Below are 15,741 nucleotides of genomic sequence, written 5' to 3' on the forward strand. Positions count from 1 at the left end.
AGAGCAAGGCAGGAAGAAGGCACAGGAAACAGCAGGGAAGATCAGGGGAAAGAAAAGCAAAGAGGAAAGTAAGTATGCTGAAAGTACACAGAGAAATGACAAGAGGCATTGCAATATAGGAAAGAGCAAGATAACCACAGGTTAGGGAACTGCTGGGAGTACTGTATTCACAGAGAGGACCAGAGAAGGGAAAAAGGGTGTTTTCCAAAGATAAAAGAGAAGACACTTAGAAATGGGAAATGATAGATTAAACCCACCAAATTTCAAGCAAAAGGGAAAGTAGTAATAAAGTAAGCTAGAGATGAAGGGCGGAAAAAAGTGAGGGACCATTAGAATGACACCACCAGCTTGGGGAGATGGCTCATTATCTTTGAGATGTGGCAATGTACTATACTTTCCAAAAATCATACCATTAGAGTTCCTCTGGAAGCTCAGCCTAAGCTCTAAGCATGAGCTTCATGAGTGGAGCACACAGTGTGAGAGCAGGTATGCAGTCTCTGCTCTTTTCCCCCATATATTCAACATTTGTCAGTGGTCTAAAACATCCAATTATAACTTCTGGCGCCAATCTGTGTGCATGAGTCCTTGAGAAAATAGTAAGTCAAGAGCCGGTAGGTAAACAAACAGCAGGTTACCAGCAGGTAACTTTCTACTAGCTTCTTTATTTCAATTCAATAAGAAAAGGAAATTTGGGCAGTCCTCAAAGCAAAACATTTTATTAACTGTGTGCAGCATTATTCTGCCCTGTGCTTTGGCTTTGAGGAAAGAAATTCTTACTTAGGTCACTTGCACTTGAGCCTATGATCAGTTAATAAAACAAATAGACCACCTTGACTGCTGCAATTATAATCCTTAAGCCACTGGATATAAAACTAAACTTGGGTATTCACATTCTCCTAACATAGCTTGAAAATAACAGCGTGAGTCCGGGGGCAGGTCATTTCTTCTAGTCCAGATATAAATTAAAGCAATAAAACATACTGTACAAAATAATTAACTGAATGCACAGAACTATATAGGTTTCACCACACAGAAACAAGTGCTGCTATACATTATCCAATTTGTTGAACACAGTATTTTCTATTGATTTTAACAACATTATTTGCTGACTATTACCTAAGCTCCAGTGAAGGGAGAAGTGAAACACAGAAAGCTTTCCTGCTAACCAGTCGAGTGAGGAAATGGCTGTGAAGAACAAAACTGATCCTTATTTCTTTAATCAAGCCCAGGAGTAAAAAGGTCCTCAGTTAACTCCTGGCCATCAGACTTTTTGCAGATTTGGTTGACCAGCTGTTGGGTGCTGGCTAGGGAGCTGAACTGAACTCTTTAACCAGGTAACAGTGTCCAACTAAATCTTTCATTTACTGACGGTATCAGAATGACAACTGAAACATGTGTTTTATGGTGTTTCTCCTGTGAGACATAGTCTTTCATCTATAGGATTTGATGTCTGGTTTCCCAGTCACTGTTGGACGTATTAAACAATAGCTAGCAAGAGGCATCAGGAATACTCTGTGCAAAACTATTTCTGTGTTGTCCTGCTTGAATTTTGACTAAACTGGTGTCCTAGCAAATTTTGTAAATGCTGAATCCACACATCACATTTTTCATCATTATTTCTTGTTGTGTATTGAGTCTTCCCAGCCCACCTGGGAGTTAGAATCTCCTAGCTGAGTGCTGTTTCATGACAGCTTCATGATGTCTTTTCCAGTTGTGTGGATTTATTATGCTTTGGAATGGAAAAGGGCATTGTTTAACGTGCATTTCTTCTGTTGAAGTCGTATTTTGGAAGAAGTCAGTTACTAAAGCAGGTTGGACCTGTGTGAAAATTGAGAAGGGGATTTCTGAAGAACGTATGGGTACTGTAGGCGAGGAGGCGGGTATTTCTGTGGGTGACCGTCTCTCTTACGAGCTGCTAATGCTAAGCAGCACTCCATTGTGGGTATTTCCACTGGAACTGTTTTGTCAGGCTGTCTGTGTTAAAACCAAGATCTTGTTCTCTTTTTCTTTTTTTCTTTCTTTTTTTTTTTCTTTAAATGCCAGGAAAATAAAGGAAAGAGGAGTAATAGTAATCCTGGTGTCCTGATCGATTCCAGTTGCAGATGTTACAGTGTTTTGTCCTTCAGATTTCCCGTGCAGCTTCTCTGGGGTGTCTTCTGCTCTTGACTGTCTTGTGGTGTTGCTGTGATGCAGTCTGAGTTCAGAGGTGGCTGCGTTGCAGTGTTGGGTGAACCGGATCCTGTATTTTTTCTTTATTAATTGAAGTAACAGAACGCTCTACACTCTCCTGTAGTGACAAGCACTTAAGTATGCAGCTGTATCAGTGTTCTGGTTTTACTGATTTTCTGTGATCGTCCTCAACTGTGAGCATACCAGGCCAATGTATTTTTCTCAATTAATGTGCACAATTTTAATCTGCTTTTACTCTGCCAGAAAAAAAAGAAGTGAAAGCTCTCAGGTATTCGGCAGAGTTCAGTGATTTCATAGGAAGTAGAGGAGAAAATCTGGCTGTAAGCTCTGTCGTAAAAGCATTATAGATTTCAGTGTTCTGAGTTCCTTATAAATCAGTGTCTGGAAATTGCAGATATACATAAAATAGATTTTTCCTATTTTAGTATCGATATATAAATTACAGACCTTCCATAACGCATAATTCCTATAGGAAAAAATTTCTAATGAAGAAGCACCTCTGCAAAAGGAGAAACCTATTCTAATAATGATAATAGAGGGGATAACAGGCTGGGAGGTGGGATGATCAGAAAGAGATTTAAATTGGATATCAAAGGAAGCGGAGCATTGACAACATTTCTGTCTTTATCATTTTATATCTGAATGTAGCAGAATGAATCCTGTCATTAGAATAAATAGAAGAAAATGCACTGGAAGTATAAAGCACTATAAATGACAAAATTCATATGGTATGAAGATAAGAACTGTGTTCAATAGAGAGTTCCCATCACACACATTGTTCTACACAAATCAACCAGAATTAACATGAGATTCTGTTACTGCCTGATCTATTCTCTCATTTCAACTATTAGACACAGAACAAAGGAAAAAGGAAGTAAATGCAGAAGTAACAAATGTTTTGCAGAAGTGGTTAAGTGAGAAGTAGAGCTGAAGAGATACCTTCATACCACCCCCACCTTGCTGTTTCAGCAATAGTTACATTTGCTCCTTGCTGCAATGACAAGCTCAAATTGTCATCAATAAATGTCGATTCATTTTCACCTAATAACAGTAAGCAACTCCCACTCAAAATCAATTTCAACTTTATTGGCAAGGCACTGCACATTTGTCTGCTCCATGACTGTGCTACATAAAGGAACAATTGAATTGAAAATTAAATGAACAATAATTGAAAATAAAATGCGCTTTTTTAAAGGAAAAGTAGTGCTGCACTAAATTTCCAGGAATCACTTCTGTTGGGTTTTTTTGTTAAATAGGTAGAACGAGTCAGGCTAAAAAATTAATTACATAAATATGTAGACATTAATGTACATAATTAAAAATTGACTTTATCCTCAAAAGGATACAAAGGCTATTCAGTAACTTCCTAGGGTTTTAAATCTGGCAAAAGCAGTGCTGTTTCTGTGGTAATTATACTTTCAACACATTTGGATATGCTAATTGGATCTAAGTTCTAATTAGTTTCTTTATGTGACTAAGAACGACAATCACCGAATTAATTTAATGCACTTTTGTTCTGAACTTAGTGCCGTTTTCAATATTTTTAGTACAGAAAACATAGACTATCAAATGCTTTGCTTTATAGGAAGGCAGTGGTTTATCACATACAGTGTACAGTGCACACTCTTCAAAATACATTCACTACGTTTCACTGTACCATTACAGGTAACACATTTCAGCGGTTAGGTTATTCAGCCCCAAGTGTTGGAGGGCTTTGCCAAAGGAGTGATGAGGACCTGGACCATGTCAGCAGTCCATCTGTACTGCGGTGAACAGCTAGACACGCTGTGGAGGTATAGAAGAAGCAGAGATGGCCGCTATCATCCGTGGTTGGTCTTTGTGATCAGATGGGAACATGAAGTGAGGAAACCAAGCAGAGACAGTTTGTGCTTTTACTCAGAAATAGCTATTGGAAAGATGAGTAATTGCAAGAGATTAATATGATGCCTCATACTTTAGTTCCTCCTCCTATCCTATTGCTACTTCCAATGATTTCTACTGGAGTTCTGAATCCAGTAGATCCTTGATTAAGTTATTACTTGAGATTAAAAGTATGCTCAGCGTTATTCTTGCTCATTCCCTGACAGTAGTATAACCTGAACTTCAAAGTGGAAAGAATTAGGACAGTTCTGAAAATGGCAGACAGAAATGACTACGTTGTTTTAAGACCATTTTCTTTTGGGAAACATGGAATCATAGAATCACTTAGGTTGGAAAAGATCTTTAAGACCATCAAATCAAACCTACCCTCTATATTATTGCAGAAAGGTTTGGTTTTTTTACTTTTTGAGGCACCTATCTCTTAAGGGGGCATCTTCAAATATATTGAAATTGATACAAATATTGTATCAATTGATACAAATATATTGAAATTAAATAATTTATAAGTTGCTCTAAAATAGCCTAGTGGGTGTAATAAGAAAACAAATATTTCAAATGTTCTGTTTCTCAAATTGTTAAATGTGTGTGCTCAGGGTTTGTTCCTTGTTTTCTGTCTCACTTTGGAAGATCTACGTAACACACATACAAAGGCTTTTCCCATGAAGGACTGAGAATAATGCTTTCTGTAAGTTTGTGTTCAATCACAGTCAGCAAACGTACTCTCCTTCTTTCACAGACCCCTTCAGCTGGTTCAGGCACCTCGCCATTTCTGTGACTCTGCATCAAAGTACAGTAGTGTTTTGGATGTTTTACAGGTGATATTTCTCAAATTATAGGGATGAATTCTCTGAGACACTAGTATCAGTAGAGGCCACTGGGCCCAGCAGTAACCTACTGATGTTAATCTTGTTTTTGTCAGAGCAAGTTCTTCTGTGCCTTTAAATAGGGACATGAAAACCACCTGGGTTTAGAGGCTTAAGTTATCTACCCAAGTGAGAAGATGAGCATCCCTCCATAGATTTCATGCACAGTCCATGGAGAAGGCAATTCAGAGCAAGAACTGGTACCTGCAAGTGCCTGCCTTTTTGACTCTATGACAGGTTTACATTGGCAATTAGTTTACATGCCGTAAGTGAGACTCTGCTCCAAAGTCCTCTGACGTCAGTCGTTGTCCTTGTGTTGGATTTTTGTTTTAACACTGGTAATTGTACAGGCCAGATGAATGTGATAATGAATTCCAAAAATGAAACCAGTAATGTTTGTCTGTGGTGCTAAGGGATGAGTGCTTGGTTGGTCTGTTTCTTTGTTCACAAGATAAGCATCTACCATCATGTAACATCAGTATCTAGTAAATTCAAATTGAAAGGCAATTAGTCCTAGAGAGATCCCTGAGAAAAAGCTTCTGTCTATAGAAGCCCAGGAAATACGATAGCACCAATGCAAAGCATCTCGTAGCTGACTTCCTTTTTCTTCATGATCTGTTGCAGTCCTTTCTAAATACTCTGATGTGCCTATCCAACGGTCTTTTCCTCAATCACCTTTAAATGTGCTTTTTAACCTGGCTAAAAATCACTGCTGCTTCATTATTAATGAGTAGTATAAGCTTTAATTAAAACTAGTGTAATTCCTTTCGTCAGAGTTCCTCTAGGAAAGATGGGCTGGAGCAGACAGCGTGCTAAAATTATGGCAGCTATTATTTCTCCAATTAGTGCATCACTGAAAGTAAGGTAAAAGTATTGTTAGAGCCATACTACTTTTTAAATGTTTTTCATTAATATAGAAGTCCTCTCTGAGCTCTTCTAAAGCAGTACATATACCCCTAATCCCTGGATGCTGTCATCCATTGCACACTGGTATTTAAAAGCACAAACTGATATCCCTAATTGCTTCATTTGCAATTTAAAGATGAATCTGTGCGCAAACCCTTCCCTGACTTTCCATCCCATTGATTCCAGAAGGTGTTCTGTTTATTTTGTACGATCCTGCTTAAAGCTGCCTAAGAGGAATGACTGGCAAAGTTTTATGGGCAATGAGGAAACGACTTCTGTTTTCTCTTTCAGCTCGGCTGCTGGAATCCCATCACTGGTCTGAATGGGTCACTAACAGACAGAAAGTTGGAGAATAACATGCGAGGAGTGGTTCTGCGTGTGGTCACTGTGCTGGTAAGCATCCTCATCCTTTTGCCTCGGAGGAATGTATTTTCTCCCTCTTGCCTCACCTTTTTATTAAGTACACCATTTTACCAAGAACTTAGTTGATGTTCGAGTGTCTGATTTCAGCTTGTCAATATCAGAGCAATGAAGCAATTTCCAGAAAATAAAATTATTTATCAGTACAGTTCATTTCAAGGGGCGAATCAAACACATTAAAACCCGTTTCTTCCACAGGCACATGCTAGATTAGATAACACAACCATATGGACTCATAAAGGGCAACTTCAAGTGCCCTGCTAGCTAAAGTTATCTAGTTGAAACTCTAAATGATTCATAAGATGTAGCTGCCTTCCAATTACTTTGCCAAATTGAGTGCAGTCTGACACAAATTGCCGCGCTCGGAAAATATTCAAGATCAACTTTAGGGTGAGTAATGTCAGTTCAGTAAAACTCTGCTGTCCCCGCTCAGCTATTCTTCGGCCGGGTTCTTCCCCTGTGCGGACACCTTGCATTAAGCAGCTGCAGCAAAGCTGTTGGTTTAAAGCTGAACAGAAAATGTCTGCCAGCATAGGAAGGTATTTTGTGATATGAGGCCAGTGTATTCCCTGCCATAGAGTTGTTAGAGTGGGGGGAAAAAAAGGAAGAAATAAAGAAAGAGAAATGAATATGAGATGTATAGGCCTCTTTGGACTGATGCCCAAACACAGAGTTGACCCAGGGCTGCAGAACTGTAAAGGTTATATTGAGCTACTTCCCTCTCTCTACTATCTGCTCATGTTTTTCATCACCGATTTGGTGTTTGAGGGCCTGACCGCTTGCTTATAAAGAACAAGGCAAGAGTGGTTTCCACAGTTTGTATTGCTGACGTTGCATCTTGAAGGAAAAGGCTCGTCAGGGGTGGAAAGTGAAATCATCAGAGCATGTCAGTGCCACAGACAGAGCACTTTTGTACCCCTCCTATTATTTTACAGGTCTTTAAAAGCTATTATCTGTCAGGGCATCCAGTCCATTCCAGCTCTTAGCACACTAGAGAACTTCCTGTGATAATATCTACAAAACAAAACAAAAAACCCCAAACCAAATAAGAAGGATAAATGCATAGAAAAAAGCAAAGCAGTAGGGTGGGCTTTTTTACACTTTGATTGCATGTTCATCAAAATAGCATCATGGTGGCAGTGGCTGGTCTTTGTATTTTGCCCGATAATCACGTTAATTGATTCAGTATAATTTTCTGTTGACAAAAATGATCTGTGGATGTTGTCTAGCAAAATAAATTCAAATTAGAGTCTTGGACTTTTTTTTTCTTTCTTATTTCTTCTTCTTCCTTCTCTCCCCAGTCTATTCTGATTTCATCCCCAGTTATTTTAGTTAGCTTGCCAGAGAGCATTCTTCTTTCAAGTCATTATAGCATGAATATTTAGCAACTTGCAAAAATGCAAAAATGTCATTAGTTATGCTGATAGGATTCTATATTAATAATAAAAACAGAAGGCAGATATTTAAAGTTCAGCACACAGCACATGGCAGTTCAGTCTCCTTACTGCAGTTCTCACATGCTGCCTCACGTGAGCACACAAAACCCATTTGGTTTTGTTGGCAGTTTTAGAGCACTTCCATGCACAACTAGTGAAAAACACAATTAGTCTGAATTGTGCTGTGCTAAAATCTGCTAACTTATTAACTGACTCTCATTGTGATGTTGAATGTGCACTGAAGGCACTATATGGGGAAGAGGCAAATGGTTCATACTGGCTTCATAGCATAAAACTTCCTTTATCCTCTTGAAATTGTAGAACTTTGCATGGCTGGTCAGTCCAATCTAGATAAAACCACCTGTGAAATACACGACAAATCGAGGTTCATTTGATTTTACTCAGCAAAGATGAGAGGCAAGGAAGTTGTAAACTTCGTGAATGAAGGGAGGAAGCAAATATTTAAACTCATGAGCCAGAAACAATATTTATCACTAGCAGTTCCCTTGACTGATGGTACTTTCCCCCAAATGCCAGAAATCAGGAAGATTAAATACCGTTTTTCCCTCATTCACAAACTCTACTGGCTGAGAAAGAGAGAGGCAGGCAGACAGACAGACAGACACTGACAGAAAATCAAGCTCCTAACCGAAAGCCTGAAGAGAAGTTGGACAGTGCAGATGCCAGAATTGCGAAGTGCTAATTATTTCTGACCTCTTCTAATCTTTGGATATTCTCAGATGTTGCTGCCACCCCTGTGGGAGACAGAGCCTTATTTAGGGTGCTTACCCTTTAGCAGTTTCTCTTACTGCTCTTACTAGGTATAAGTAAGTGTTATTCATGAGGGTATGCTGGCTTCTAAGTCTTAGAGACTTAAAATATAGCTGTCATTAGTATATCATTACTGCAAACCTATATGTTGCTATAGGATAAATTTATAGGACCTTTACTTGTTGCTAATTATAGCTTGGTTCCCATCTTTATTCACACAGCTTATTATAATGGTGCAATTATATTATTTTTACTAGAACAGAATGAATAAATAGATGTAATACTTGAATTTCTTTGGACTCTTAGCTGGGATGCCATAGCACTGGAAATAAAACAAAGCCATAAGAAAAGTATTAATACTTGTTTTCTCTCATTTTAAAATTAGACTTTTAGTCCCTCTATTTGTTGTTTTTCAAATTAGAAATATTTTCTCTTAGAAAAACTTGGCAACAAAGACACTGACTAGAATTTCATTAAGCCCTTTTCATGTTACAGCTATTATCAAAGGATAGTTGCTGTTAAGGCTATTAATTTTGTGAAATAGAATAAAAATTTCAAGTTAGAATTTGGACAAATCAACAGAATTCTTTCAGGTAAATCAAGGCCATAGTAATATGTGGAAGTGCAGTGTTCATCTGGCTTTATATCTGCTAGATAGGACAAAACTAGACATTCATATTTAACCTGTGTGATGAAAATGTGTGACTCTCCTTCGTGAGTGCAGGAGGGATTTCACCCATCAACTTTATTTTAGCAATGATCTTTATCACACTTCCTTTTCTATCTTTCTCAGAGTTCTTCAATTAAGTCAGTAGCTTTCTGTTAAGAGTAAAGAATCTATTATTGACTATGGATGATTAGTTACTGATATTAATTCTGCCAGTTTGTAACAGTATGGTCTTGATCCAGGGAAACAAGAAGGCTTATGCTAAATAAAATAATAACAACCTTGAATATGAATGTGTTTCTTTTTCATTGAGGTTTGAGAAGTTAATATTACTTTGTTAATACTTTGACTCTCTTCTGTCTTTCTAGATAGCAACCCTTCTCCTCTTCCAATTTTATTTTGTTATGCCTTCAGGTTGAAAAGGACTGGTTCTAAAAATGGGAGTAGAGTTTGAGCGGATAGCAAATTGCAACACCTGGGTTATACTGCATTACACTTATTATAAAATGAAATATTCTGCAGTCTGAAAATGACAAATGATTGTGACTAATTTCCCCAAAGCAGTCCTTCAAGAAGCAAGTGCTGAACAATTCTCATCATCTGCATCCATCTACCAACGCCTTTCCCTAGATAAATTTAAGAATTACATGCTATGCATCTGCAGATCCAAATCGAAATCTCTTTGTGACCGTGACAGAATAAGTACGTCCCCAAATTGGAAATCTCTGGTTTCATTTGGCAGTGAATCCTGGCTTCTCTGAAGTTAATGGGAATTCTCTCTTTTGCATAAATAGGAATAAGAAACAATTCTCTTTGTTTTATTTTGAGGGGAACTATGGCCGTGCCTGTGTACATGTGATTCAACGTTTTAAACTGTCTTGGATTAGTACCATGCTTTCTACGCTTCTAGAAAAGGTTTATTTTGTCTTCCTTAAATATCAAACGTCTCTGCCTCAGACTGCTTCCCCTCATGCAGCCGAAGTTTGAACTTTGTGTTTGACAAGTTACTTTTAAGTTCAAGTGGCTTGCTGGTGAATATCTGAAATGTATTCTGAGTTTCTGAAATGCAGCTCAATCAAAGGTCAGCCTAACAACTCCAAACAAGTTCAGAGTGGCTTGAATGAACAATTGTCCAAGAACAAATTTAGCTAGATATCCATTTTGGCTATTTTAGTTTATCCTTCTCTTTTTCAGAGGCTCAGTTTTATTGAAAGGGAGCTAGAATACAGTGGATATTCTCATAATATTGTCTTAGTAGTAGTGGCAATTAATGAATTATTCATATGAATGTTAAGCCATCAGAAATGGAATGAGGTTTGGCCTGTTTGGCAATGAATAGGCCAGCAGGTATTCACAAAATCACGTTTCTAAAAAGGCCCCTGTTGTTTGAAAGAGAGAAAAAGTTTGAAATTCCCTGTTTTAAAGAGTTAACACTTTGATTGAAAAGTACAGAGCCTTTTCTGAAAGCACATAAGGTACAACTTCCTAATGGTGCAAAATATATTTGTGACTTTACATGAAAATTCGATACAGCTCCCAAACAGTAGGCATGTATTTTCACGTCTGGATGGTTCTGAAAACGCAGGCAGGAAAGAAAAATAATAGCAAGCGATACTGAATTATTCTTTGCCATACATCCCTATGTACTATTTCTTGAGAGTTATTACCTCCGTTACTTGCACAGAGCTAAGTGGACCAGAGGCGGTTTGGTGACCCTTGGCTCCAGGTGGGCACTGTGGGACATGGTGTACTGAGAAGGCTGGCAGAAGGGTAGACAAGCACAGCAAAAAAAAAAAAAGCATCATTTACACCAGGAAAAATATTATCATGCGTGGACTACTTTAATTCTCAATGGTTGGCATTAAATGCACGCGCATTTGTTGCCCAGATTGGGAAAGAAACAAACCTGAAAGCAGACAATATCTTTAGGGACACGAGCTGTCAGGAGGTCTACATCTTCAGTCTCTTTTTCTGTTGAAAGGGGAAAAGATAAAAAGTAAGATATGAAGCTAAGTCCTGGTTTTAAAAGCTGAAACCGTCTTTGGGATTTGACTTCCAACACTGGTTTAAACAAAGTATCCGAGAAGCTGGAGTAGCTTTCAGAGCGAGAGGGAAAAGGAAAGGCATGAGAGAGATGAAATAAGACAGTGTTTAAGCATACGCAGAGGAACAAACAGTCAAAGGTCATAAAGGATAAAAAAATGGCAGGACAAAACCATCAGTGAATGACTGTAAAGCAAAGATCAACTGCAGCAAAGACTGTGTGTGGGATGCCTCAGGAAATACTCAATAAATATCTTATGACAGTGTACAATCATAATAGTCTCATAGATAATACCTTTTCCATTTTCTCCTGGTTTTTTTGGTGCTCACTTTTCCCACATAGTCCTGATCCCTTTCCCCACTTTCACAGTTGAATAGTGTGCGCTTCTGTGAATCCTTCTTCATTTTGTCAGGCTGCAGTTTCTATGCACCAGTGCCTACAATCTTTTTAAAAGATAATGTTAATTAAGTCATGTATTATACTAAGTTCTGTGTTGCTCTGTGTCTCAGCATTATCGTCATAGTGGTGCACTGCAGTGAATTTCCTATGGCAGCAGAAATGCCTTAGGAGGTGGTAAGGTTAAGAAACATTAATTGACTGTCTTCATCAGTTGTAGTATGTGTGTTTCGCGCAAACATATTTTAGTCTTTTACCTGTAAGGGATAAATCCTTCTTTGATAGCTGTTTCCACATCTGAGTTTGAATGGCAGAAAAGCTGTAAGTGATATAGTCTATTCTATCTGAAGCCTGTCGTAAAATCTCTATGTGCTATAACTCATTAATGTATTTAGTATATGCCATGTGTGCTGTAGTTAAAATATTTCAAAACTACTCGAAGTTTTAGAATATTCTGTTGCTGGTTGTAAAGAATGCATAATGTCTTAGGCAGCAACAAATCCCTGTGTCTTCATTTCTCTTCCTTTTTGCTGCCCATATTAATCTTTGGAAAAAAAGCTGGAAAGAATGAACCTTTTATAAAAATGGTCAGTGAACTGCTGGTAAATTATAGCAGCAGTGGTAGAGGTGTTCATTTCATTGGTAAATGAATTAAATCATCAGGAGTAATGATGCATGACAGGATTAGGCTCACTATTTACTATTCTTCATAGCTACCCTGGTTGTTGACATGAAAGCTGTCATTTGGTATGAGATATGCGTGACGAGACTGGTTTCATCTGTGGAAATGTCAGCTCGTATTGGAGTATCTTTTCATGGGGCAGATTTTCCAATTTGGAAACTTGAATTCAGATTTCAGGGCATGATTCTGGACAAGCATTTATTGAAACTGAAATTTTGACATTAAAAACATTCGTTTTTACAGGTTTTAATAATAGTGGCAAGGAGAATTTTTTTAAAATGGCTTGGAATGTGTGCTGACAATATGAATTGCTTTTTACTCTCCTAAAAAATTATTATCATATCTTTAAAATTAAAAATGGAACTTAATTACTCTTTGATTGGTCAAAAGTTTTCACAATGATTTTAAGGGTAGGCTAACTATTAATGGTTACAGTAAATGTTTCCCATCACAAGGTATGAGTAGCTCTCAGAGCTCCTATTGCGCTTTGTAATGCAAAGAAGACTTAGGCATTCAGTTGTAGGAAGGCTGTGGGCTCAGCTTTGTCAGAGGCGTGTCCAGGAAGAGTAGAGTTATGTTTGTCTTGTCTTGTCTAGTCTAGGTAGTTTTATCCCAAGTCAGAGAAAGGAAAGAAAGTTTTAGAGATTCTTTCTAGCTTGCATTTCCATGAAACTATATCTATTTCTATGCAAATAAAAGAAAATGGGTTGGTGTTACTGCAGTAAAACAACATAGTAGCACGTACAGAGAATTACAAACTAAGGAGAGGGGTTTGCAGAAGCAGTTTGTGTTAACCCAACTCTGCTCAGGAACTTTAGTCAGAATTATGTGTTATTTAGATATTTTTAAATATAGAGTATGCAGGAAACGTACTAATGATGTTATCCCCAGACTCTATATAGTGTGTTTTATACTGCTTCTTAAGTAAAAAGTTTCATCTTATGAAGGTACTGTTTAGAAACAATTGAATTGTAAAAAACCAGGCACTCTTATTGCAGTTCTAAGCCTGATTATGTTACCTCATGCTCTTCACATAAGACATTTTAATTTCTGAAAATAAGGAAAAACATCTAGACTTCAGTTGAGCCAGGTATTGTTAGAAAGCAAGGAGACAGTGCTGGGAAATACTAGCTCCCCAGTGAGACAGCTTTTTCCTAAAGTTCCCAAGTTTTTAGCTTGTGTTCTTAAGTAGATAGAAACTTTAAGGCTCGAAGTTGGCAATAATTGCATTATGTGGCAGTTATAATTATTATGAACATTCAAGAGAAGACTTGATATGTGTCTTTCTCCCTCCTCATCTCTTTTCCTTGCTTACCCTGCATAACAAATAGCACCTACTATTTTTCTAGCTTGCACTCCCATCCAGCATTTCAGAAGCTATTAGCATATAAAAGTTACTCCTTAATCTCTGGCGCCTTCTGGCACTGACTGTACACATCCTAGCTTACCGCACAGGCACAAACTTACAGAATGCATATTAGTGCCATATGCTGAATTCAGCCCAAACTTTCTACACTGTGCTAGTCAGGTGAGATGCTAATCCCTTCCAGACCTCTGTAAACTGATCTCTGCCATTATATTCTCCATATTTCTATACTACTCCTCCCCCCCACATATGCAGACAGTATGCTATCGTTACATGCACATCACTGTATTTAATATACTTGTGCTTGTTGAAAAAATTGAATCTTTAATATCACTGCAGAGAAAGTGGCAGTATTAAAGCAATAAGGGAGAGAGGAGTGGAATTTGTGCATTTCTTTCTTGGGGACTAAGAACGATGACCCGTAAACAGAGATGGAAGAAAATAAGTTTCACAAAGTGCCTCCTGCCCTCACCCATCTGCCCTGCTTCTCTTCCGAGGGTTGCCAGCCCTGGTCAGGGTTACTTTGCTAAGCAGAAAATGGGGACGGAAGCCATTTCAACCGTTCCCTTGCAATTGATCAGTGTTCATAACTGAGCACCGTAATTGGGGCACAAGCACCCATTGGGGCAGAGCGTGCCTTGATTAGGTGCTTTGCCAGAGATTTAGGTTTGGTGGAGTCTTCTCTCCATAATCCTCCTGTTTTCCTCTGTCTGCAACCATTTGCATATGTATTTGAGTTGCTTTTGGAAAATATTTTGATTTTTTTCTCAAGTGGTACTGTACTGTGATGGGATTTCCTCAAAATACCAATAATTAAAATTATTGTTATAGCAACAGAAGCTAATACCTCTTGATAGAGGCAGAGCCTGTCTTTTCATTCTTCTTCTCCCCACCACACCTGTACAAGGACCAAATTGAAATTGCTACTCACTGGGCACAAGTTACATTTAATTAGCTGGTTTATGTCCCTTTAAGCTATTTAGCTTGTATTAAAACAGGTAGTTCATAAACCTTACGGTTATTCACACCGCACATGCCTACTTTGATCATTTGTTTTACAAGCTTTAATGCTGGGAAACCCAGCCCCTTTTGTTTTCAATTAATATTTCCAATTCATTTTTCTAAAGTAGCGGGTGCTATGTACTAGATGAGGTGAATATCAAGGAATTCAAATGTTTTGGGACTAGTTGGGGCTACAGTGTGACAGTAAGGTAGGTGCAATGCAAAGCCTGGTAGGACTAACCTAACTCATCTGTATGTCAAGGGCTACCTCTCAAGGCTCCTTAGCTCTTATCTTCTCACTGACCCTTGTCCATCTGCTCTGTGGGCATATTTGCATTCCAGAGAGATTTGTATAGCTCACAGAGCACACAGGAAATTTGGCTTTTAAACAGAAAGGGGTTCTTACTCTGATTGTAATAATCCTTCCATACTATGAAAGGTAGAAAAGGTGAACTGCATGACAGTGCAATGTCATGGAGTATTATATGGATTCGTTATGAATAGGAGCTCTTGCGTGGCGGCTGGAAGAAGTACAATGCAGCTCCCAGCAGGTTAATATACCCATACTACACTTTTGCTAATTCCAGTATCTGAGCTAGCTACATTAAAGCTAGCATTGTGCTGTTTAGACATACCCTAAAACACTCCAATTGATTCCAGTCTCAATCCATATTCCTATCGTACAACTGTAATGGTTCAGAAAGAGCTATTAGATGCATTAAATTATCGTGAATTAAAATCAATACACAAAGCTTGGCTGCATCCTAATAGAACATTGCCGTAGATCGCTTTGAAAGAAGCCTTAGTCCTGTTGCAGAGCAACGGGAAGTACTGGGGAGAGAGGCTAACATTTTTTGTTTGTTTCTTCTACCCCTGTAGCCCTACACTAAATAACATAATAAATCCAGAAGGCACTATTTCATTCAGGAGAAAAAATATTGTTTAAAGTACTGTAACTGAAAGCACAAACTCACATCTTGTTGAAGATGACAATAAAACTGTCATTAAAAATACGAGAGACTAAGCATGCAGATAAGGACAGTGGTAAATAAAGGTCAAATGTAAAATCCCCTTTAATATTGTATTCAACTTCTGGGACATGAAGAAGCTTCTTGCT

The 15,741-nt window shown here is 38.1% G+C and overlaps 1 protein-coding gene across 2 annotated transcripts in view; it reads left to right on the top strand.

The window, feature by feature from the left end:
- Positions 1–15,741, top strand: part of GRID2 (glutamate ionotropic receptor delta type subunit 2) — a 763,919-nt gene that overhangs the window by 596,904 nt on the left and 151,274 nt on the right. For both annotated transcript variants that reach the window (XM_054202856.1, XM_054202857.1), the window contains one exon: positions 6,132–6,233. In XM_054202856.1, coding sequence (XP_054058831.1) covers positions 6,132–6,233 — 102 coding nt within the window. The remainder of the gene's footprint in view (positions 1–6,131; positions 6,234–15,741) is intronic.

Source organism: Rissa tridactyla, chromosome 5, assembly GCF_028500815.1.
Source record: "Rissa tridactyla isolate bRisTri1 chromosome 5, bRisTri1.patW.cur.20221130, whole genome shotgun sequence".
Classification (NCBI taxonomy): Eukaryota; Metazoa; Chordata; class Aves; order Charadriiformes; family Laridae; genus Rissa; species Rissa tridactyla.